Source organism: Nyctibius grandis, chromosome 3, assembly GCF_013368605.1.
Source record: "Nyctibius grandis isolate bNycGra1 chromosome 3, bNycGra1.pri, whole genome shotgun sequence".
In the NCBI taxonomy this organism is placed as follows: Eukaryota; Metazoa; Chordata; class Aves; order Nyctibiiformes; family Nyctibiidae; genus Nyctibius; species Nyctibius grandis.
In genome coordinates, this window is record NC_090660.1 from 44,325,756 (window position 1) to 44,348,797 (window position 23,042).

The window sequence follows — 23,042 nt, forward strand, 5'->3', positions numbered from 1 at the left end:
ACACCTAGTAGGACAATGCAGTAACTCATGCGCTAAAGAAGATCAGAAAGGAGGACAGAAAGCAAGGCTGATGGGAGACCTCTGATCGCTCTGTAACTTCACAGCCATGGCCGGTGTTCAGAGTGCTCCTGGATGAACACAGACAAACTGAGAGCTGCATCTGCCCAGGGCACCAATGCAAAACAGCACAGGGCAAGTTTTGAGGTTCCTGTGCAGGGACTGAAATGCTGCAAGACATCCCTGACAGCCTGGAACAGAATGATTTCATCTTGCTTCCTAGACAAGAAAACGCCCCCAGATGACCCTGCAGAGCTTGTGCTGATGACCATAAGCCAGTCTCTGGATCACTGCTACAACTTACTGACAGCTTGGCATGATCCATCAGCAGGTTAGTTGCTGGGGATAAAGGCATAGGGATAGAGATGCCTCCCATTTGCTTTAACAGCATGAATAACAGCCATACATACACTTTCATTTGACAACCTTCTGTTTTCTAGCCTGTTTAGGAAGTGCACAGATGAAAGGCTTCTGGCCAAGTGAACTTTCTAGATCACACGCAGAGCGAAATGGGTCAAAGCATTAATTTAAATAGGCCAGAGTGATCTTTTTACAAAATATTAGACTTAATCTCAGCTTAATATATCAGCCACTGTGCAGTATGCTACAGCAGCAAAGCACGTCATCACCAGAGGAGATATCTGAACTCCTAGGGAAAGATCTCTACCTCTCCCCAGCCTGAGCTCCACTTCCCATAGTTCATGGAAGCAGTTCAGGTTTGGCAGACGTGCACCTTCTGCTTTCCCAGCACCTCTGGCTACACAAGCACAACATGGCTCTCCTGCCTTACGTTTAGCTTGTGGCCTTTACAGGGGAATAGCTGTTAGTGTCAACCTCCCCTCCTTCACTTCTTCCACATCTTCCAGGGACTTTCCATTCTAGCAGATCACCTCCTGAACTTCTTGTTTTGCCTACTGTTCCGTGAGCACACTGTAGGCTGCCTGGCAGAGCAGATAAAAAGATTAACTGCATCTTTGGGTCCTGGGAGGCCCTCTTGGAAGGCTTCGTGCACCTATGCCACTGAGCTCTCTGGAGATGGCTCCATGAAGGTACCCCTCTGCAGCAAACTGGAGCCAGCAAATCTCCACCACACTCCCAAATAAGGGCCTATTTAGAGTCAGACACTCTCACGTGTCTAAGCTAACTTTAAACTCCCAGGATCTCTTCCCACGATCACTCTTCCAGATTCCTCCCTTCTGACTCCACTCCTCACAAAACTATCTGAGCTCCCTTGAGTTTTCTTAAATTATGTTACCAGCTGTGGAAGAACACTAGTATCTTGGGAACTGAAAATAACTAAAACACTAGCACTAAAACAACTTTGTTTTGAGTGCTAGAAAATAATGTGCCTATAGCAACAGCGTCTCAGATACACTACATTCCTTGTTCATACAGATAATTGAAATTACTCTCTGTGCTGAGGGATATGCTCATTTCCATGTTTTTCTCCTCCTCCGAAGTAATTTATATTCAATCCTGTTACATACAGGGATGCTCTGTGACCCTCCTGTCACTTCCCTTTCCAAAGATTTCAAACAAACTAATGAATAACTTCCCCCTCCCTCTTGAAATTCAGCTCCCCAACCAGTTTCCCTTCAATCCTCCTTCCTGCAAAACAACGTATGGGATTTCAGCTTCAAGAACACACTAAGGGCAACAGCACAAAAAGGTGAGAACAGCAGTCAAAAGCTCAAGGTGATTCAACTAGACAAAGAAAACACAACTGACCAAATGGAGATAACCCCTGACATCTCTTCCACCCTAGTGGCAAGAAAGCCCTAGTTTATGCCCATTTTTAAGCCATTCTTTCTTTAATCTGGATGACACTTGAATATAAAACCAAATCAATAGGTTTTATTTCTGAGCAGTAACGTTTGTGCTTATACTTCCGACATCAGCACTCTGCTTTGGTTTGGTCCTAAAGCCAAGGGATGCTTTAAATTCAGATGCTACGCTAGCTGAACCTTCTGGTAAAATCCAATCTCATCCCTGAACCGCTGCCTATTTCATTTGTAGGTGCAGACGGATGGCACTACAGTTTCCCAGGAGACTCACGAGGCAGTGCAGAGGCAAATGGAGCACAAGAACGTAAACAAGTACGCCAGAAACAGCAGAGCTAAAAAAATACTTACACTTGTACAGCAGAGAGTCTCCATGCAGCAAAAAAGAAAGAAAAAAGAATATGAATGGGGAAGACAGAGCAATAGTAGTTCTCAGGGAAGGAGGCAAAACTAGAATTCACCAAAATAAAGAAAACTAAAGCCAAAACACTTAGAAGTCTTAGCAGGAAAGGTGACATGCAAGAATGAGGTAAAAATCTTTGCATTTGGAGGTGTGATACACTTCGTGTTTCCAGAGGATAACCAGAGAAGGATGTGATATCTCTTGTTTTATCTACGTTGGGACAAATTCAGGTTTTCAGATGTTTGTTTCCAATATATGGCATTCGCTTAAAGGTGCCAACCTGCCACCTGCTGTCCCAATGTACTGTGTTTTTTTTCATTTTGCTGGCACCAGTAGTAAGAAAAAACCTGTAATTCTGTTATTTCCTAGTCTGAAGGAAGCTTCTGAAATAAAAATCTGTAGTTTGTTGTGGAAAGCAGGAGAATTAGGAAAACAAAACACAGTTTCTCTTGAAAGAATGAAAAGGGATGCAAGTCTGTTCTCCAGAGGTTTAAAAAAACCTAAGCCAAAGCAACAGTATTTCTCCTTCCCATAAGAAGGTTTAGAAGCACAGGCCTTTCAAGCATTTTTGGCACATTAGAAGAACGCTATTCCATTAAAGCAGCACAACCTTTCCTCTCCCCTTCAAAAATGTATTTAAAAAAAAAACCATCAAGCAGCACAGCCATCATATGAAATGAAGTAATGCCATAGCCCATCTCTTGAGTGGCACATGCCCCATCCAATCACACTTCTCCTTAATTTAGGGTAAAAAACCCCAATTACTAGAAGTGTGGGTTTGCCTTCAAGTTGAACGGGAACTGCTGTTACAACAACACTGCAGATATTCACACAGCGTTTGTCACAGAAGTCAATAGTCATGGTCTGGATTAAACTACTTGGCAAGGAAGTGCTGCATTTTTAAATGGATATTGCACTGGTGTTTAATTATCAGCAGTAAAAACAGTCTGTGCATAACATGAAGTTCATAATTTAATTGTTGAAGGCATATTAAGGTCAGTTATTCAACGCTTTGACATTTTCAACAATAATGATCCACTTGTCACAGTTCATCCTTTGAAGCTTAACTGTAGCTAAAAGTTTTAAAGACACGATGGGCTATCTTTGAATAGCAAGAGCAGCGTTCTTGCACACAGCTCCAGTCCTTTATTTTCCTACTGTCCTCAGGGCTTTTTTTTTTTTTTTTAATTTTTATTTTCCTTTACTCTCAGAAACTTTGGCTTTATGGAGTTCCGAGTTGACAGTGATTCAGGCAAGCCTCCTCATTACTCTCATTTTTTTGTGCTATCCACACACACACACTCTCTTACTCCATTTCCCTGCCAGAATACATGTTCTCTCTTCTCTTGCCCATCTTCTATATTACCATTCTCTAGGGCTGCACTGAGATTGCTGGAGAAACTGCAGAATCCATTGAGAAACATCTCTAAAACCGAAACCATCTTAAAAATATATCTCCAGCACATTTTAAAAAAATCAGTCTGCAACACAGTTTCTCTTTCAGACAGCATTCTTGGCAGTACTCCAGTGTGTTCTGTGTATTTAATGCACAGGCAGGAAAGTTATCTATATTACACAGGGAGCTGGAGACGATATTAGGACCAAAGTGCAAAGCAGTATATACAACAGGAAGCAATACCAGGATTTGGGGAGTTTTCAGCCTACAGTCCTGGTCCAGCAAGGGCTTACGGAAGCTCCTACCTTCCACACTTCAGTGATCTCACCCAAGTGAGTGTGACTACTGAGCTGCTTAAAAGGTGCTAAACAGCTTGTGGGTGGGGAGCAAGGAGGGAGAAGGAGGAGAGGGAGGCACATAGCAGGCAACAGGTTAGACAAGGAAGCACCATTAAGCAAAGCAAAGACTAAGGGACTTGCCTGAAGTCATCAATGAATTTGGCTGCTCTACAGGGAACCTAATGCCTGTCTTCAGACCTCTGAACAACTACAGACCATCAGGCTACCCAACCCTTCCCTTCGTTTGCTCTCAGCATAATTGCAAAATAAAGTGGGCTGCCTCCCTGCCTACATGAGCCATTGCTGAAGACAAAACACCAACCCACAACCAAAAATCCCAACAAAATTCAACCCAAACAAAACCAGAAATTGGATTAGGGAATCATAACAATGTGCTAACTGGGAATGAGCTGTCAGAAAAAAAGATTTTTAAGGATTCTTCCAGAACATTTTAAACCAGCGCTAAATTGTTTCAGCTATGTGTATTTTGTGGGGTAACCCTTTTTAAGATAGGGGCACAAGAAAACAAGGCATTTTATCACTGGTCCTGCTGTTTTCTTTTGCTGTAAGGAATCCTGACCTGTAAAGCTGCCATGACACCAATTCAGTCAATGAACATTTCCCATGCTTCTTTCAGTCTCCTACCTACCTTTGACAGAGATGTTGAACATCTGTTGTGTTATTTTAAAAAAAAAAGAAATCTTCACGTATTCTTCATTAAACAGAGCAGTTAATTGACCAACTTTGCTTTTTTGCACCTGAATCTTTGGACACACAGGTGTCTCACCATTGTATAGAAAGCCTAAGAAACTAGAAAGTCGCTATTGCTTACTTCAACCACTGAAGATTTTATAACATGATTTCCAGGGTAAAACCCTCAGGAATGGCTTGCAGAATTTCAGCTACGTACTTCCCACTAGCAGCGATGGTAACCTGAATCAACGCCCTTAGAATTTCCCCCTTGAGTGCCATCGTCCTTGGAAAGTTAAATGCAATGCTAAAATCCATGACAGCTAATGGAGTATTTTACAGGAGAGCAAAGCCACTAACACATCGTTTAGAAACCAAGGACAAGCTGTGATAGGCTGCTGTTTGTGTCAGCTGTCCTGAACATAGCGGCTATGCCTTTTTACACCAGCAGAGGATCTAGTCCTGACCTTGTATTTCAGAGTTCTGTCCTTTAATATGGAAATACTATACATAAATATAGATATTGTAAATAAATATGGCATACAAGTAATCCATACATGAATTTAAGGCATATGTTTGTTTATTTCCTTCCCTTCCTCAAGAGTTGAATTTCTAGAGAAAGAGCTGTGGTTCAGAATTAATTCAATTAGTCTCATCTAAACCAGCCTGACCTTTAGAATTACTCTGTAGAGCAACATTTTCTAAAAGAAAAGGAGTAGCACTGCAGTAAGACAAGCTCAATAGATATGCCCTTGAGCTCATTTTATTTTCCTTGCTGAGATGTAGCTCATGTACTCTGTGATATTTTGCCAAGTATTTCAATATATTCTTTCACTTAATAATTCTGTGCTGGCATCTTTCAAGTCATGTAAAATTCCTGCTAATAAATATTCCTGCGTATAAATATCCAAAGCTTTTATTAGGAAGAGTAAAAAACGGATGCGTGAATTAAACTGAGCAGTTCCTGTAACTATTAAACTGAATCTTTTATTTCATGTTCTGAATGAGTATCCTGCAAGGAACTCTGCCTGCAACTACCACCTGCAAGAGAAAAAGCAGTTCTCAGTATCATTAGTTCTGTTTTCTACTTGCTCATGAAGAGGCTAGCAGTGTCTTCTACTTGCTCATGAAGAGGCTAGCAGCGTCTTCATGTTCAGCTAGGCTTTAAGATGAACAAAGAGGATGGCTCCAGCTGTGTTCATGACCTAAACTTCCACATAGTAAGAAGAAAAAGTTCTTAAACACAGCAAATATGGACGACTGTTTAAGATATTCTTAGGCAATTCTTTAAATACAGCCACCATATGTATCAGGTGCCCTGGGCAATAACATCATTAAAGTAAGTTTGAGGCAAGGTACTCCTGAATGGAAGTGTTCACGGTGGGACGGGGCTTTGAGCAAACCGATCTAGTGAAAGGTGTCCCTGCCCATGACAGGGAGGTGGGCTAGATGACCTTTAAAGGTCCCTTCCAGCCCAAGTCTTTCTTGGGATTTTATGAAAAGGAACTGTTTTATCTGCCTACCCTACAGCTTTCGAGGCCTGAGAATCTACACAACTTCCGCATCTCTCCTTCCTTCTGACATCCTGCAGTGCGCAGCTACCAAAAGGATAGGTAGTCATCTAGGCAAAACCCACCAGTCATCTTCCCACCATCATTAGAACCTTTACGGGCAAATGATGCATTGGTTGCACTGAAATAGTGACATTTCAAAGGAGAAATGCTACAGGGAGACTCATCACAGTGAATCAGATACAGTTTACCCTGGACAGAGAAGTGGACTAGTAGCCTCCCTGCTCAGAATTATGATGGCAAGTTTTACCTTTGAAAACCCAGGCACACTTGAGCTGCTGCTCTTTTCTCATTGAAGTTTGTTTCCGACATCTTTCCAGCACACACAGTAAATCTTTATACCCCTTAGACACTTTGAGATACACTTTGTGAACTTAAACATTAAAAAAAACCCAACCAGCCTTCTTAAGTCCTGTCAGGAGCTACTATATCAAGATATCTCCATATTAAAAACAGGAGATCTCTTGATTGGCAACTAGCAAATATTCTAAGGCCCTGTATGGGAAACAGAAATATTTGAGTAGAGTATTTGAGTTTCTTCTCTAAAACAAACTGATGGAAATGGTCAATCATAATTATCCAAGAGAGGACAGCAAAACTCAAAGGCTGGTCTATGGAGTGCCAGCACCTAAGTGTGATACACGATTTAAATAATGCTGCTTGGTCAGACAGTCATGAGGCAGGACACGAGCCTAGGAAGGACAGAAACACCACAAAAGAAGAGGAAGACGCCTACCCTGCAAAGTAGAACTGCTCACCCGCAAGCATGGAGTTAAGTGCTGGCTGGCAACCAGGCACTGGATTCTGCAATTTCTCAGAGCATATGGACACAAACTTCCCCTGGAGTACCTAATACCATGGTATTGGAAATGACCCACAGCTAAAATGTACAAGATAAAAAGAGGTTGTGATCAGCTTTGAATGAAACTACCCTGACTTTTCAATCGCTTTGTCTTTCTGTCCTGCTGATTCCTTTCAGTTTTCTTTAACATCTGCTTACTTGAAGGGTTTTTTCACCAGTTTAAGTGCTTTTGGTTTCAGATCAGTATTCCATTCCTGTCACTACTGACCTCAAAAATTCACAGTAATTTGATCTTTACTCACATGAAGCAAGATCTTACTGCAGAGATACACCCACCACTTTGCAATGAGGCTTTAGCTGACCTCAATAACAACAGAAGAAAGAATCCATTTACCTCTAAGTTTTCCTCTAGTCTGACAGAGATGTTTTGAGAGAATTGTGTGATGCAGTTGACAGTGATAGCAGGGATGAGATTTGATGACTCAGAGGCTGTCTTCAAGTCTTTTGGCACTATATACTCTTGATTTTATTTATTTATTTACTTAAAAGTTCCCATTCCTGTAACCCAGCTCATCCTAAACTCCTTTTCCTTGACAAAATACAGCAAAATCTAATGGTACTCTAGAACCGCCTGCCCTAACAGGCTTCCTCTCGCCTTTTCTTGCGAGCAACTATTCTTTATCACTCCAATATGAGGTACCAATTTTGCAGAGCAAAAATTCGCAAGCCTCCTGTTCTTCTGGGTGAAGCGAGAACCGTGAAGCGCTCTTAGTGAGACAGACTCGTGCATGTGCTATTTTCAGTAGGCTATCCAGATTTCAGAGTAAACAAGACTCCCCCATACAACACAGATAAGTAACTTGTGCTAAGTTATTTATCTGAGATGCTGGAAGAATCAAAAAACAGTAGAAAGGACCATGCAACCTATACAGAAAACTCCTCAACCACTTGAGAAGGTCATTTTGCCAGGTATTAATTGAATCAAGAAGCATTATGGCTGCAGACAGATGTGTGCTACACAAACAGCACTATTAGAGGTTATTCTCATGCTGTTTGCTGTTGTCCCTCTGCCAAAGGTTACACAGTCTAGATTTTGGCAAGAACTCCTCCAAAGGAGCTCTTGCTAATCTGCCATGGGAAATAACGAGCAGGTTCTCACAAACAGAGGCTGTGGAAAGATGAATTCTGGATCTATTTATGCTGAACATCGATTGACCGCACAGCTCTGCTGGCAAAAGAGATCACACAAGTGCCCCCTGATCCAGCCCGTGCAAAGGGTCTTTGCCCTCATAACCTGTTAACTTTACCTGAAGGAGGTAAGTGAGCGCTTGGGTGATCCCTGCTCCTGGCCGTATGGGTGAGTGCTGTCTGGCAAGGCAAGCGAACCCAGGCAGGGACAGTCACCGTTCTCACCAAGTCAGCTAAACTGGATGGGTGTTCACCAGCAGGCTACAGCCTGCAACAGATAGCTGGTGCCTGATGATATGACTCTGCCTACAGTCTAAGCATTCAAATCCTTTCTAGAAGAGTGGCAAATGGTGGGACTGTGCAGCTGGGGCTGGCACTATGTATAGACTGCATAGCTACATGTGCAAGACCTTTCTGTTTACCAGAGTCTAACTTCTTAGTAGTAAACTCCCTCTTAAAACCACTCCAGAGAAGTCAAGACCAGTGTTTCAGTGAGTGCTTTGTTACTGAACTGTCTTTTCAATGTGGCTTTTTCCTGACACATGAAACAAAATGACGTAAACTCAGTATCAGTACGACAACTTCAGCCACAAAGGATGTAACTACACATCCTTCCCTCCACCCCCAATAAAAATCTGGGTCTACTAAGGCAAAACAAAGCATCAGCGTTACTGGAAGACAAGCTCCTGATACAGAAGTGCCACCATGCAAACAGAATACACAGCAGTTGCACTTCACAATTCTCGTTTTAACCTAAGCAGAAAAGTCTCCAATTTTACGCTATTTTTTTTCTTAACTAAGTGTGTAGTGCTGTTACTAGAAGCAGTTTATCGCATTCTTCATTTACTTTGTATTGTGCCAATGATGTACCCTAGATTAGGAGAAACAGCTCTGGATTCTGACTCAGAAATCTTAGTTGGTTTAAGAAAAACATACTATATATCAATTATCCATCACCTCCTTCCACTCAAAGAGACCAAGAAAAAGACATTGAAAGCCAGACTCCTTTTGAAGTGTTTCAGCTGGGAACACATAACCCCTCATGAGCCTGAAAGAGACTGTAGTCTATAGTATATATATGTAACAGGCATTGAATAAACCAGGATAAGGACCTCTAAGGGCAGTGAGGTTGCTGCAAAACTATATATAAAAAAAACCAGGAAAAGATAGGTAACAAATATTCACAACTAAAATTAATGTGATCATAATACTAACGGTGAGGCTAACATATAAAAACACAACTCGCAAATAAACAAGATATTCACAGGCTCTGCAAAATTATCACACTGGCTCCCTTTGTTTGTTACTTTCTCAGCCACAGCACTGCCTGCGCAGGGAAGGGCTGAGGGAGCACACTGGCTCTGTGCTGTGCCCCTCCTGGTGATGTTTTCATAAACTGTCCTAGTTTGGAGCGAGATAGAAATACTACTGGCCTCCCACTGAAGTAGATTTGCTTGCATGCCTGCGATGCAGCCTTTTCAGAAGCCAAGAATACTCTCGCATACCTTAATGCCAGTTCCTAGCTTCCCACAGAGTGCTGTATTTAGTACACATCAAAGGCCCATTTCTGCTAATGTATACAAGAGAGAAACTCAAGTGTCACAATCAATTTAATTCAGCATTCATCCAGGCTGCTGCCTTTGCCCTCATCCCTGCCTGCTTGTTCCTGCCGCTCAGGATTTGTTTTGTGAACTCAAGCAGAGAACTAGTCAGTCTGTAAACTAACCTGGGAAAGAAATCCTCTGTAAAAAGCTTCATTTTCAGCTGAATCAATTCCCACACCCAGTTTGTGGTGAGGTTGTGTGAACACCAGTACAAGTGTGAGGGTGTGGGCAGGAAAGAGAGAGCTGTGTACAGGGGAAAGTGGGAATGCTCTTTTTCAGCAAGAGCAATGATTTTTGCTGGATTAACCCAGAGCTTTATTTATAGCACAGAAGAACATAAGGAGTCCAACAGGAACTAGGGTTTTATGGCAGTCGGTATTCAGTAGGTATTCCTTCATCCAAAAAGCTGACTATCTATGCCCAAGACAATTCTGCTGCAGGTAAACAGAGAGCAACAAGAACAGGATGTGGTAGTATGTCAGGGCATACCAGAGAATCTGGCATTTTTCTTGCTATGATATCAGCACACATGTACATACGAGTCTGTATCATTATTTTCTCCTTCCTCCAGTGAAAGCAACTGAAGGGGTTTCCGTTGTTTTAATTATAATTTTCTCTGGATGAGGGGGTGGAGAGAGAAAAACTTTCAGCTGGTGCTTTATAAGTTTTCTTTTTATTTTAAAAATAAATTTAATTCTGGTGTAGTGAGTGCAATTTCTCCCTTTTCTCTGAAAACGCTGAGGTCCATACATTCCTTGTCTTCAAGACCCATGGGTTCATAAGTCTTCACCTGGATACTGGACTAATCTGCTAAATCTTTGATGATCCAGTTAGTACATACACCACCGATCTACAAGTGCTCTGCTACTTCTGCAAATTTTCTTCTCTACCATACAGGTGAAATCTATTGTTCAATAAAGACTAAAACATTGCTCATGGGATTATTTTTTTTTAAAACTTTCCTCCATTAAAGTCATAGAACCATCTCTATGGTTAAAATTAGAAATAGATGAGAAATGGGTAAGATTCAATATTCATCACAGGCAGTTCTATTTTATTAGCTACAAGCATTTTTGCAAACACGTAATTTACCATCCAAGCATTTCAATCTTATACTGAAATGCTTTAAAGAAGATTTGTAAGCAGATTTGTGTATTACAACCTACAATTCCTTTACATGTTTCAGTTTCCTACCATCACAGAATCACAGAATGTTAGGGATTGGAAGGGACCTCGAAAGATCATCTAGTCCAATCCCCCTGCCAGAGCAGGATTACCTTGACCATATCACACAGGAACGCGTCCAGGCGGGTTTTGAATGTCTCCAGAGAAGGAGACTCCACAACCTCTCTGGGTAGCCTGTTCCAGTGTTCGGTCACCCTCACCGTAAAGAAGTTTTTCCTCATATTTATGTGGAACCTCCTGTGTTCCAGCTTGCACCCATTGCCCCTTGTCCTGTCAAGGGATGTCACTGAGAAGAGCCTGGCTCCATCCTCATGACACTTGCCCTTTACATATTTATAAACATTAATGAGGTCACCCCTCAGTCTCCTCTTCTCTAAGCTAAAGAGACCCAGCTCCCTCAGCCTCTCCTCATAAGGGAGATGTTCCACTCCCTTAATCATCTTCGTGGCTCTGCGCTGGACTCTCTCTAGCAGTTCCCTGTCCTTCTTGAACTGAGGGGCCCAGAACTGGACACAATATTCCAGATGCGGCCTCACCAGGGCAGAGTAGAGGGGGAGGAGAACCTCTCTCGACCTGCTAACCACACCCCTTCTAATACACCCCAGGATGCCATTGGCCTTCTTGGCCACAAGGGCACATTGCTGGCTCATGGTCATCCTGCTGTCCACTAGGACCCCCAGGTCCCTTTCCCCTACGCTGCTCTCCAACAGGTCTGTCCCCCACTTGAGCTCATACATGGGGTTGTTCTTGCCCAGATGCAGGACTCTACACTTGCCCTTGTTATATTTCATTAAGTTTCTCCCCGCCCAACTCTCCAGCCTGTCCAGGTCTCTCCGAATGGCTGCGCAGCCTTCTGGCGTGTCAGCCACTCCTCCCAGTTTTGTGTCATCAGCAAACTTGCTGACAGTGCACTCTATTCCCTTATCCAAGTCATTAGTGAATATATTGAATAGTACTGGTCCCAATACCGACCCTTGAGGGACTCCGCAAGATACAGGCCTCCAACTGGACTCTGTCCCATTGACCACCACTCTCTGGCTTCTTTCCTTCAGCCAGTTCACAATCCACCTCACTTCCCGATCATCCAGACCACACTTCCTCAGTTTAGCTGCGAGGATGCTGTGGGAGACCGTGTCAAACGCTTTACTGAAATCGAGATAGACCACATCCACAGCTTTACCATCATCTATCCACCGGGTAACATCCTCATAAAAGGCTATCAAGTTGGTTGAGCAAGACTTCCCGTTGGTGAAGCCATGTTGACTGCCCCTAATGATCCCCCTATCCTTGATGTGCCTAGAGACAGCACCAAGGACAAGTTGTTCCATTACCTTTCCAGGGATGGAGGTGAGGCTGACCGGTCTATAGTTACCCGGGTCCTCCTTCTTGCCCTTTTTGAAGACTGGAGTGACATTTGCTTTCCTACAGTCCTCAGGCGCCTCTCCCGTTGCCCACGACTTAGCAAAGATGATGGAGAGTGGCCTAGCAATGACTTCCGCCAGCTCCCTCAGCACCTGTGGGTGCATCCCATCAAGGCCCATGGATTTATGGACGTTCAGGTTGCTTAATTGGTCCCTGACCCAGCCCTCATCAACCAAGACAGATCCCTCCTCTATCCTGACTTCTTCTGGGGCCTCAGGGGTCCATCCCTCTTCATAATGCAAATAACTTCTGCTTTGCTCTAAAAACAATAGTTATCCTGGCTGTACGCTTGTTACTAACTATAGTAATAAAATTATATTACTGAAATGGATATTTTAAAGATGATGAGTACATGGATTTCTAGTAAAGAAAAGCTGTTTCTAGTAAAAAAGCTGTTTCTCTCAAAACTTTTCTTCAAATAATGGCTCAACTCTGGTGATCTCCTTTTAGTATTCTGGAAGCCAAACTAACATTCAAATAGCTAAAAAAAAAAAAAAACGGCTTTAGAATGGAACTGTTAATCACAATCTAACAAAGATGCTCCATTACCTTTTGGTGGGGAATTGAGCACCATTTAGTATCGCTTACTTCTGCAAAGAACTAATGGCTAGAAAAGAATAAAGTACAACTAGAAGCATTAAGCAAAACTAAATCAGTTAGTATCTACCTACACAATTACCCAGATACTCAATCTCAGTAAAAAAGGGTGCTTTATTTAAAGTTCGTTTTAAAATGCATGCATTATTTTAAAATGTGTCACTCTCCTCATATATGCACAGAAAAATTTAGAGAAACTGTACTATTTTATGAAATTAATTCATGATTGAGTCTAAGCTCTGAAAAGCAGGCCATGCTTTTTCCCTTAATCTGACAACAGTAAGTAATGTTCTGCATAAAGATTTTTCTTTCTTTACTTGCACACAACTTTTATCTAATGACTTATTACCATCAAAGCAGCTCTAATTAAATGTAGACAACTAAGACAGCTGTAAATTAGGGAAGCATCAATTTACTGTGGTGCAGGTCAGGGAGATCAGAAACTCTAGGGTCCATAATGTTCCAGCTATCACGTCCTATGCTGGACCACTCAATCACTCCCAGCGTTCTTCAGGACTCATTTAATAGACTAGCAAATTCTGGTATGACTGACAAATGTTTCATGTTATGGGCTCTCCGGCCAGTGTTAAAGGCTGGATGAGAATCATATCCTAAGTTGAAGCTAATAAGCTTTAACTTCACGGTTTGGTATTTAGTCAGTCCTAATTCCCACAATGAAAAAATACTAGAAATAACATTTAATTTTTTTCAGTGGGGCATTTCAAGGGCTCATTTGTGATATTTCATTCTGTCTGTGTTGTTTATACATATCAAACTTCGAAGCAGATGGATGGCAACTCTCTACTCCGGCACAGAAATCCTCTCAGCCACAGCCACTCCGCGCCCTGCTCGAGAACAGGTGGCCAGGCTGTGAAACACACCAGTGACTGTTCGCTCTGTCACCAGCACATAGGTTTCAGACCCTATTCTGCCTGTCTGAGTTTTATAAACAAACCTGCACATCTTCCAATTTCAATCCGCATATAAGAACAAATAGCTCAAGCATTTTATTCCAAATAATCTACCTCATTCATAGTCATTCACTTTGTTTCAGTGCTATATAATCTACCTGCAATTATAAAGTCAAAACTGAACCTAGATCTAGTTTTTCCCCAAATTGTTCAAATACAGCTTCAAGCAAGGGTGGTGCATAACAACGTGCTGTTGTATACATTGCCTCAGCCAGAATACTGATCCTTGACAGCTTCTTGAAGAAAAGAAGAACAAAGAGAAGCAGCTTGCTGAAGATAATGGGTTTGAAAAATGAATCCAGTTTTGCAAATGGAAAAAAACCCAGCTCCCGCAAAATGGTGGTCCAAGCTCAGTGCCTCTCCTATAAGCCCAAAATCTCTGCTTCCCCGGACACCTTGACAAGTAGTTGGAGCAAACTGATAGACAGCAAACTGGAAAAGAAATGGCTTAGAATAGGAGAATTTTTCCTGGCATCCCAGTGACATGATCAGCCCCATATCCCGTGTTCCGTAGTCTTTTGGCAATAGGAGGGTAGGCTCCCAAACACGCACAACACCAAGCTGCAATTCAAGGTTTCAGATTTGAGGTTCACAGAACACACAGCTGGGTGCATCCTCTATTCATGTGTCTAAGATCCGTTTTAGCATTATACTTTGTACTGCTTAGGGATTTCCAGTGGCCACACAAGGCAGTGTTCTGGACTAATGCCATTTTGGAAGTGGGATCTAAATAGCTATTTCTCATTTAAGATTAAAAGTAATCAAAGGAAATTAGGTTCATAATTATAGTTCATAAAACCATATGCTTCTCTTTCTAGTAAAATCTTTCAGCAATGTATCTGTTTCCTGCACTGGCCAGCTCACAAAGCATTCACTGCTGCCCCTTTCAGAAGGTTCCTCATTTTGATGCAAATACCTGTACGATGCTTAAGAGCTGCCACAAATCAGGTTCATTTTTCGAAGCCAGTATCTGAAATCCATATGATTTTCCCATAGCTAGAATACATCATTTGGAAAGCACTATCTTTGAAGTTACTAACTCCACCCAGAAAATGTAAGAAATCCATTCTCAAGATGTTTGTAGTTGCAAAAAACTCAGTAAGAACACTAGCTCAGTAAAAATCACCGTATACTATTCAGCCTCTTGGGGCTACCTATTTATCTATATATTTTTACAACAACAACTGGTATCATTTGCACCCAGGATTCAAAAAGCAGCTCTTAAAAATGGATTACATTTTTTAATAAATGGGTTCTTTAGCACTAAGATTACTGCCTTGTGTTTATTTGATGCTTCATTTTCTTCAGAAATGAGACATTGATGAGAATCTGGGTTACAAAGGTATTTGAATGTCTGTGCAAGATGAGGGTGAATGAGGAGAATGAAGAGAGATATAAACACTTCTGAAGATAAGTACTGTTAGCATCTAATGCATCTTTTAAAGAGTGTAAGCATCATCACATTTCCATTATTTTAATATGACCAAAGTGAAAGGTATCAGCACAGCAATACGATCCTTTCATATAACCATGGTGATGTGAGATAAAGACAGGAGCTATTTTTTAAACTTCCAGTACTATTATTTTTAACATGCTGCAAGAATAAATTTAAAGGGGGAAGGAGCAGGTTAAAATGAAACCTTAGCTTATTTTTCTATAAATGAAGCCAGCATGCAAAAAGTAACTTACAGGTACAGGGTTCAGATGCTACATATTTTACTGGGATGTCTCTCTCCCATAGGATTTAGGGCTCCAAATGATTACTGAATGTTGGCTACAGAAAGTATCTAAAATTTGATAGCACCAATGATGAGCCAGATGATGCGGTCAACACCCCATGCCTCACAGGGATTTGTGATGTTCAGACAAACATTGCATCAAATCAAGTCTTGATGAAGAAGGAGATTTGGAAGGGAAAGAGAACTATTTTAAGCCAATATTCCCAGTGAAGGTGTGCTTTCATTTTACAGCTAAGCGAGACCAACAGACAGGTGCTGCAGAAAGGAGTAACCCTGCTGCTCGTTCTCTTGAGCTGTACTTGTCTGACTCTGCAGTAAGTCTATTCAGGAAGCTGAATCAACAAAACTTCATCTACAAAAAGATGCAATCAATTTTTCTGCCAGTTTAGCTTCCTGTGAAAGCACATGGCCAAGAAGCCAGGTAGGAAGGCAGAAGAGAAAGCCCATCCCTTGCAGCAGTAACCACCTATTAGACTAAGTCATAATAGAGAAGCGCTCCCTGACGTTCCCGTCCACAGCAGAGTTCCTCAACAGACTGAGTTGGGTGGAGGTGGATTTGAGGTTGAAAACAGTTAGCAACCCATTTATTCAGAATTCTGCAGATTTACATCTCATAAAGGAACATGATATGGCATGGAGCCATCTTTATAGTAAAAATCACACATGGGATTTTATACGGCACTTCAGTGATTTACGTTCAGCACTTTTACTGAATCTCACACTCCTTTTGAAAACCTTGCCCTGTAGGGCTACTTGCGCCCGGTCTCAAGGTTTTAAGACTTCTTCCATACATTCAAAAGCTAATTTTAAAAAATCAGCTTCTGTTCATGGCCAGTAACGTAACTTCTAGACAGAAGCATTTTTTTGTTATGCCTCAGAGGAATCCACATCAAGCAGAAGGAAGACAAAGGCAGAAAGCAGCATGTTGACAAAGGACAGCATGGTCCAATTTATTACTGCAACTGAACCTCTGTGAAACTGTGGCCAGTGAAAGAGACGTTTATTCTATTAGCTTGATTGTAGCAATGTATGCAAGGGAAAGGTCCTTGAATATGTACCAGGAAAGGGGAAGTGAAAAAAAGGAAAAAGTTTTTCCTTTGCTGAACAGCAATATGCAACTCAGACAAAATGTTCACAAGCTATCATTTATTTTTTCTAGTAGCCAGTTCCTAACTTCAGTTTCCTGATACCATGAAATTGCCAAATGACGTTTTGAAAAACATTTTTCTTCCAGTTATTTTCATGTTTAACCAAATGGGCTGAGGAATGTGTCTTACCATACAAGTGTCCAGATCCTCCAGACGTTCTATCTCTGTCAACTCCTCAACTGTGATTATAGAGCGTTTAGTTGGTTTTTCTTCTGCTAACTCAATTTCCAGTGATTCCTGCTGTGGAAGTGGTTTGCCACGTCTGGTCAAATGGTCAGCCTGCAGACAAGTATAAAGACAGAAACAAATCAAACTGTTGAAAAAAGGCAAACCAGAAAGCTTGAAGAATTTAAGTGATCACAGATCCTAGAAGACCAATTACAAAAGCAAAGCTCAGTTTTGTGTGTTAATCTTTACACAGGGTTTGTTTTGTTTTGGGTTTTTTTCCCCTCTTTTTTTGAATGGAAAACACCTTCCATCACACATTCTAAGAAGGAAGGGAGAAAGTCTAACAGGAGAAAAGAGAAGGAAAAAGGTCAGATAAAAAGCCACCCTTTTTTACTTATAATAGTCTTATGGGGCTTCCTCAGCATTTGTCCCATCTTTATTATAAAGAAAATAAAGGGATGGAAAAGAACCTTTGTTCTGGACCATTTTTTGAATTAAATAACACAAAGACATGTATAGTTTCAGCTAATGTAATTTCGATAATTATTAGATGGCCAAAATGTTAACATCCCCTATTCAAAAACCAGGACAGCTCTGTTAAAAAACTCAGTTCTGTTTCACTGAAGAAACACGTAGGTGTTACCATAAAAAGAGAGAAAAAAATCATCAGTGATAGATCCATGAGGTAAGATTTTTTTTTTTGAAGTATCAGAGAAAAAAACCTCCAACAATAATACAATCCCTTATTAGACCTGCATAGCAAAAACTGTTACTAAGAACACAGAGAATGTTATATAAACCACCCTGGATTGTACTTGGAATGGAGTGGGTTCATGTCGTCAGGAAAATGATGACATACTTTCTAGTTCTGTTGCTAACTAAAGAGAATATTAAATAACATCTGTTAAGAGTGTTTGAAGATCAGCTGGCCCAAATCAGTTAGTCACAGAAGCTTTCAAAGAGGCAGCTAGGGAGAGCTGTAGTCCACTGCTTAATATCAGCAGGACTCTGGACAACCAGTGTACTGTAGTTTTGTTAACCATCAAAGGTAAACAGATGACCTGAGTAAATTATAGCTCACTTAGTCTAGTGTCTACTCAGGAAAAACAACTGCAGACATGTTACAGATTTATCTTTAATCTCACTAAAATGGCTAGAATAATAATCAGCACATTAGGCAAACACAGGTCTTGTCGAACAAGTTCTATTTCTCAAATTTGTCTCAAACACTATCGTGTCAACGCAACATTCATAGACATTTGTAGGTGGCTGAATTAGTAGTACGTGACAGTCCAATTTAAGGAGCTAGCACAGAACTGTAACAGTGCATTTAATCTTTGCTCTATTAAGAACTAGCTGCCAGCTCTCAGATTGCAGCTGTCAGTCGAAGATTAACACTGACAAATTAGACAGGAGTTGCTCCACCAGCATTTTTGAGATCCGTGCTCTTCTATGTTTTCATCATTGCTATACTATCTGAAATAATCTGCAGCTACCAGAAACATGGGAGAGCTAAACAGTGAAAGGGACATGTTATTAATGCAGGCCAAAATGGATCACAAAGTACATCAACTCAAATCAAATGTACAGACAATCATGCCCAAGGAACTAAGAGCACTGGCGATTAGCTATGGACACAATCCTGAAAAGCAGCAAGTGACAAGCATCCAGAAGCCATTATTGGGACAGAGCTCTACCAAACTCAGTCCTGAAAATGAGCTACCACTGAAACTCTGACAAAGGAAGGAATTCTTATCTCCTTGGCTATGTAAATACAAGAGGTAAAGAATATCAGGAGAAAAACTATTTCACTCCTATATACAGTGTTGGTTAAAACACTGGAATAGTCTGTCTGGTTCTTGGGACTGTAATTTTAAAAGAGGCTTTTAAAACAGCTGGAAAAAGTGCAGAGGACTATTACTGAAGTGACTCAAAGGCTGGAGAAAATGACTTACTGTGCAAGAGTCAGGGTAGGTTGTGCAATACCACTGGACAGAGACAGCCCACTGTTGATGCCAGCTGAGCCTGCTCCAGGACCAACTGGAGCTAATTAATGTGGCCACTCACACAGCAGGCTGATGCTGCTGCATATCTCCTGAGACCAGAGGTTGTATCTTTACACAATCCTGCTCTGTATCATGAAGACACACCCTCATATAACCCAGTCTGGTAATTCATTTTTTAAAACAAAAAAAGAAAAAGAAAAAAAAAAAAAGGGGTGTGTGTGGGGGAAGGAGAGTGATTTGTTTTCTGTGTATGAGGACTTTCATAGTGGAAATAAAGAGAAATATATGTGGCTCCCTTATCTTGTGGGGAAAAGCATCTGAATGAACTCATGACTGCAAGCTGAAGTCAGAGAAATTTCAAATAGAAATGAAGAGCAATTTCTATCAATCAGGTGAATGACCACTCAGGTGGCTTCTTTAAAAAAAAACAGTACTGGATTCTCCTTACAGAGGCCCATCACATTAGAAATCAAAACGTTTTTCTGTACATACACAGCTGTTTATTTCTTATACTCTTGATGAAGCAAGTACCTTTACAATAATAACTGTGCCTTCTGACAGCTCAGCACCTTCAAATAACAGTGTTTCCTTTCCTACGTTTCTACTCGCGACTCTTCAAACTTGATACCTACATTCTGAAGTAGCCTCAAGACGTATTAATTCAGGGAACAAGGTCTCAGCAGTCCCTCTCTAAAGAATGAAATTTTACCTCTCATCTCACGAGCAACTGACCCGTATCATCTCACCAGGACAACTACTGGCACTGTTCTTAACTAATGACTCAATGTTGCTTCCTGATGGCATTTTTAGTTTCAGATCTGATAATAGTGCAAAAGATAAGAAGACAAATATATAATGCAGCCTCTTCCGAGGTTGTATCCTCCTTAAAGCAAAGAGGCAAGAGTCCCATGATCATATTTCAAATTACGTCAGTGATGCCAATGAAAATAAGACCAATTTCAAATCGAGCTGTGCTAAGGAGAAACCGAAAAAGATACGAATGTAATGGCATTGTTAAGATACCCAGCATATTCAGATATCAACCATGCAAATACTCACCAGTTTGTGATGGCAGTGGGAAAGTGCATCCAGGATTTCATCTACAACTCGGTCAGACAGGAAAGAAGCCACTGTCAGCTTTACTTCACTGTGTGAGGATTAAAAATGAGACAGAGGAAATTTTAATTCACACAGAAGAATTTTGTCTTTATTACACATTCAACAGTGCAACGATTATCCACAGCGCTGTCACTTTATTTGAAATAAAACATTACAGGGTGTCAGGATACATGACTGCAGGTTTCAGAAATAAACTCATGAATCACACAACAAACACAAGAGCCTCTGTACCATATTTAACCTGCTTCTAACATTTTTCTAAGAGCTGAAATGAAAACATCTGGGTAAGAGAGCTGAATAGAAACAACATGTGAAACTCAGTAAGGAACACTTCGCCACTGAAGTCAAGAGAAACACGAAGCTCAGATGAATGGGATTAGGACAGTGCTGCCTGTTTAACAGTACTATACTGAACAACTACAATCCACTCATTTCCTCAACTCCTTGTTGTGTTTGTCTGCCAGCTGAAGGGCAACTGTACAACATTGCTTCTCCAGTCTTTGCCATCACAACTTTACTGCTTCTTTTTGCTCTAGGTAACCACTTTCTGTCTCAAGAACTTCATGACAGCCATTTCCTTGACACAGACGTACATGGAACACCAGCACACCCCGTACACTGAATTGAGGTTTTACTGGTACCTTCCTATCAAGGAAATGTGTACCTTCAATTGCGCCATTGGCGTCCCAACTTTGGCCACAGTACAAAAGGCTCAGGCTGTGGAGGGGAGTTCATTTGCAGCTGACAAGCACGTAAGCCTGAGCTGCAGCCCGAAGCTCCATCTCTCCTGCCTCTGTGGTTTCAAGGCCAACTGCTTCAACTGACATTTGCCAGCCAGTAACATGATTTTGTTTTCAAGTTTTTATGTGCGGATTGAGTTGCACTGGATTAACAAAGCTATTTCTGTCTGGGGCTGGCACTACTGCTGCAGAAAGCCTGGGAAAAAGGTAAGAAACTCATTGGAAAGGCAATGCAATGCAATTCATAGGGAGGCAGAATGGTGGCCAAGCTACAGTGAGAAGAGGATGAGAGTGAAGGGATTTTCCCTCAGTTACCTACATATTAATTTCAAATAATATAAGGCAGGAAGGGTGACAGTGTGGCACCCTCACCCCACTGACAGATGCAGCTTCTACAGGTGGAAGGAGGAAGGGGCACTATTATTGTCTCAGGGTCACAATTTGTTTGACAGAACTGAGGTGAAGAAAACTCACTCCCTGAACCATTTTAAACACTCTGAAGGCATAGCTAAAGTCTTTAACACCTTTTCCTGCCCATTTTGCTGCACTCTGCAAAACTAATTTCTAAGTCTTACTGTTTTCTTCTTCTGCAAAGATATTAGCACCACAATGCAAAATGACATGCTTTTCCATCAAGCAGAAAGGATTCTTTAGCCACACGATGGCAACTGCAAAGGTTTCAGTACAGGTCAACCACATTATACCGCATAAATATATTCTCTGGTATATATTTAATATGAAAAAAAGATGCAGTAAAAGGTCAGGTAAAAGCCTCTCTCCCTCCCCCCACCCTTCTTTTAAAGAGCGAACAAAGAGTTGTTTAGGGTCACTGTTTCTGCTCCAGGTTTGTGGTTTGAATATCCAAGTTTCCATTTTTTAACTATGTCTGTCTGCTCTGCACAACTCCCACACAAACAGAGAGGTTTAAAGTGATTGCTACAGCTACAAGACAAGACCAAATGCAGCAACAGACAAAGCTCTGTTAACACCGAAAGCAAGTCAGTGCAATTTCCTTCTATTACAGTAATTGCGTGTTACCCGAGAACATCAACAGGTTTAAAAAAATGTATCAGTCATGAAAATGTTATTTGTGTACCATAAACCAAAACTCTTACTAAATAAAACAGAAACATACGCATTAATGATCAAGTTAACATCCTTGGAGATTCCAAATATTTGAATCCCCTGAACTAAGTTCACCAGACCAGTAGGACAATTTCCTCCTCTCTGAATGCCTTAATATGTTTTCTTGTGAGTCACAAAAGCATTCCAAAAATCTTCTACTACAAAAATACACATATACATAACCCAAAATCCAAATTCAATAACCAATTTTATTAGATTAGTCTTTTAAAGTACCTGATTTTATTGAGGATATCAATTCCAGATTGCTCCAAGAGGACATTTTTCACAAAAGTGCGTGGGATGGAAATCTTCTCAGTGCTAGCCTCAATCAGATCTTCACGGATGTGAGCTTTCTTCATTACATTTGGGCAAAGGTTTTCTGCTGCATCCACCATAGACTCAAGCAGCGTCTGCAGCACAGTAAGCAAAAGCTAACATCAGGTACTGAGATTTTCATTACCTTGAAGCTCACAGCATTATTCTGGTGCATAGCACTATGACACTTTTAGACGTGTAATTTTTACATTTTTTCTTCCTAATTTCCAATCCACTTTGCAATCCAACTGCAATATAAAAGGCATGTTACAAAATAAAGCTAAGGAGGAACAACATACTTGTTTTGGAAATGACCCACAACTGTACTTGTTTGCCTTTTCAAATATGAAACATTTACATCTCTGTGTGTTTAACTGTCAGAACAACAAATTAGCTTCCCTTGTGCACCCACCACTGCTGCCCCGGCATGCTGCAGAAGCAGTGGATGCTCTGCTGCAGCTGCCTTCGCTCCAAACTGTGCCCTGTATCAGCAATTTTCGTCAATGCTCCAGACCTGCCAGTTTGTAAGAGGCATGAGTTTATGAAGAAAGGAGACTCATGAGAACTTGGCATGCTGTACAGGGCTGGAATACACCAGCCAAATATTAAGAAGTAGCTACAAGTATGATTTGCAGTGGGCATACAAACCTTTACTATATGGATCTCATTTACATACA

The 23,042-nt window shown here is 41.2% G+C and overlaps 1 protein-coding gene across 4 annotated transcripts in view; it reads right to left on the reverse strand.

Moving 5' to 3' along the window:
* CARMIL1 (capping protein regulator and myosin 1 linker 1) overlaps window positions 1-23,042 on the reverse strand; it is a 213,223-nt gene that overhangs the window by 33,830 nt on the left and 156,351 nt on the right. For all 4 annotated transcript variants that reach the window (XM_068396150.1, XM_068396151.1, XM_068396153.1 and 1 more), the window contains exons 27-29: window positions 22,285-22,460; window positions 20,126-20,213; window positions 17,022-17,171 (exon numbers count right to left, since the gene is read on the reverse strand). In XM_068396150.1, the coding sequence (XP_068252251.1) occupies window positions 17,022-17,171; window positions 20,126-20,213; window positions 22,285-22,460 (414 nt within the window). The remainder of the gene's footprint in view (window positions 1-17,021; window positions 17,172-20,125; window positions 20,214-22,284; window positions 22,461-23,042) is intronic.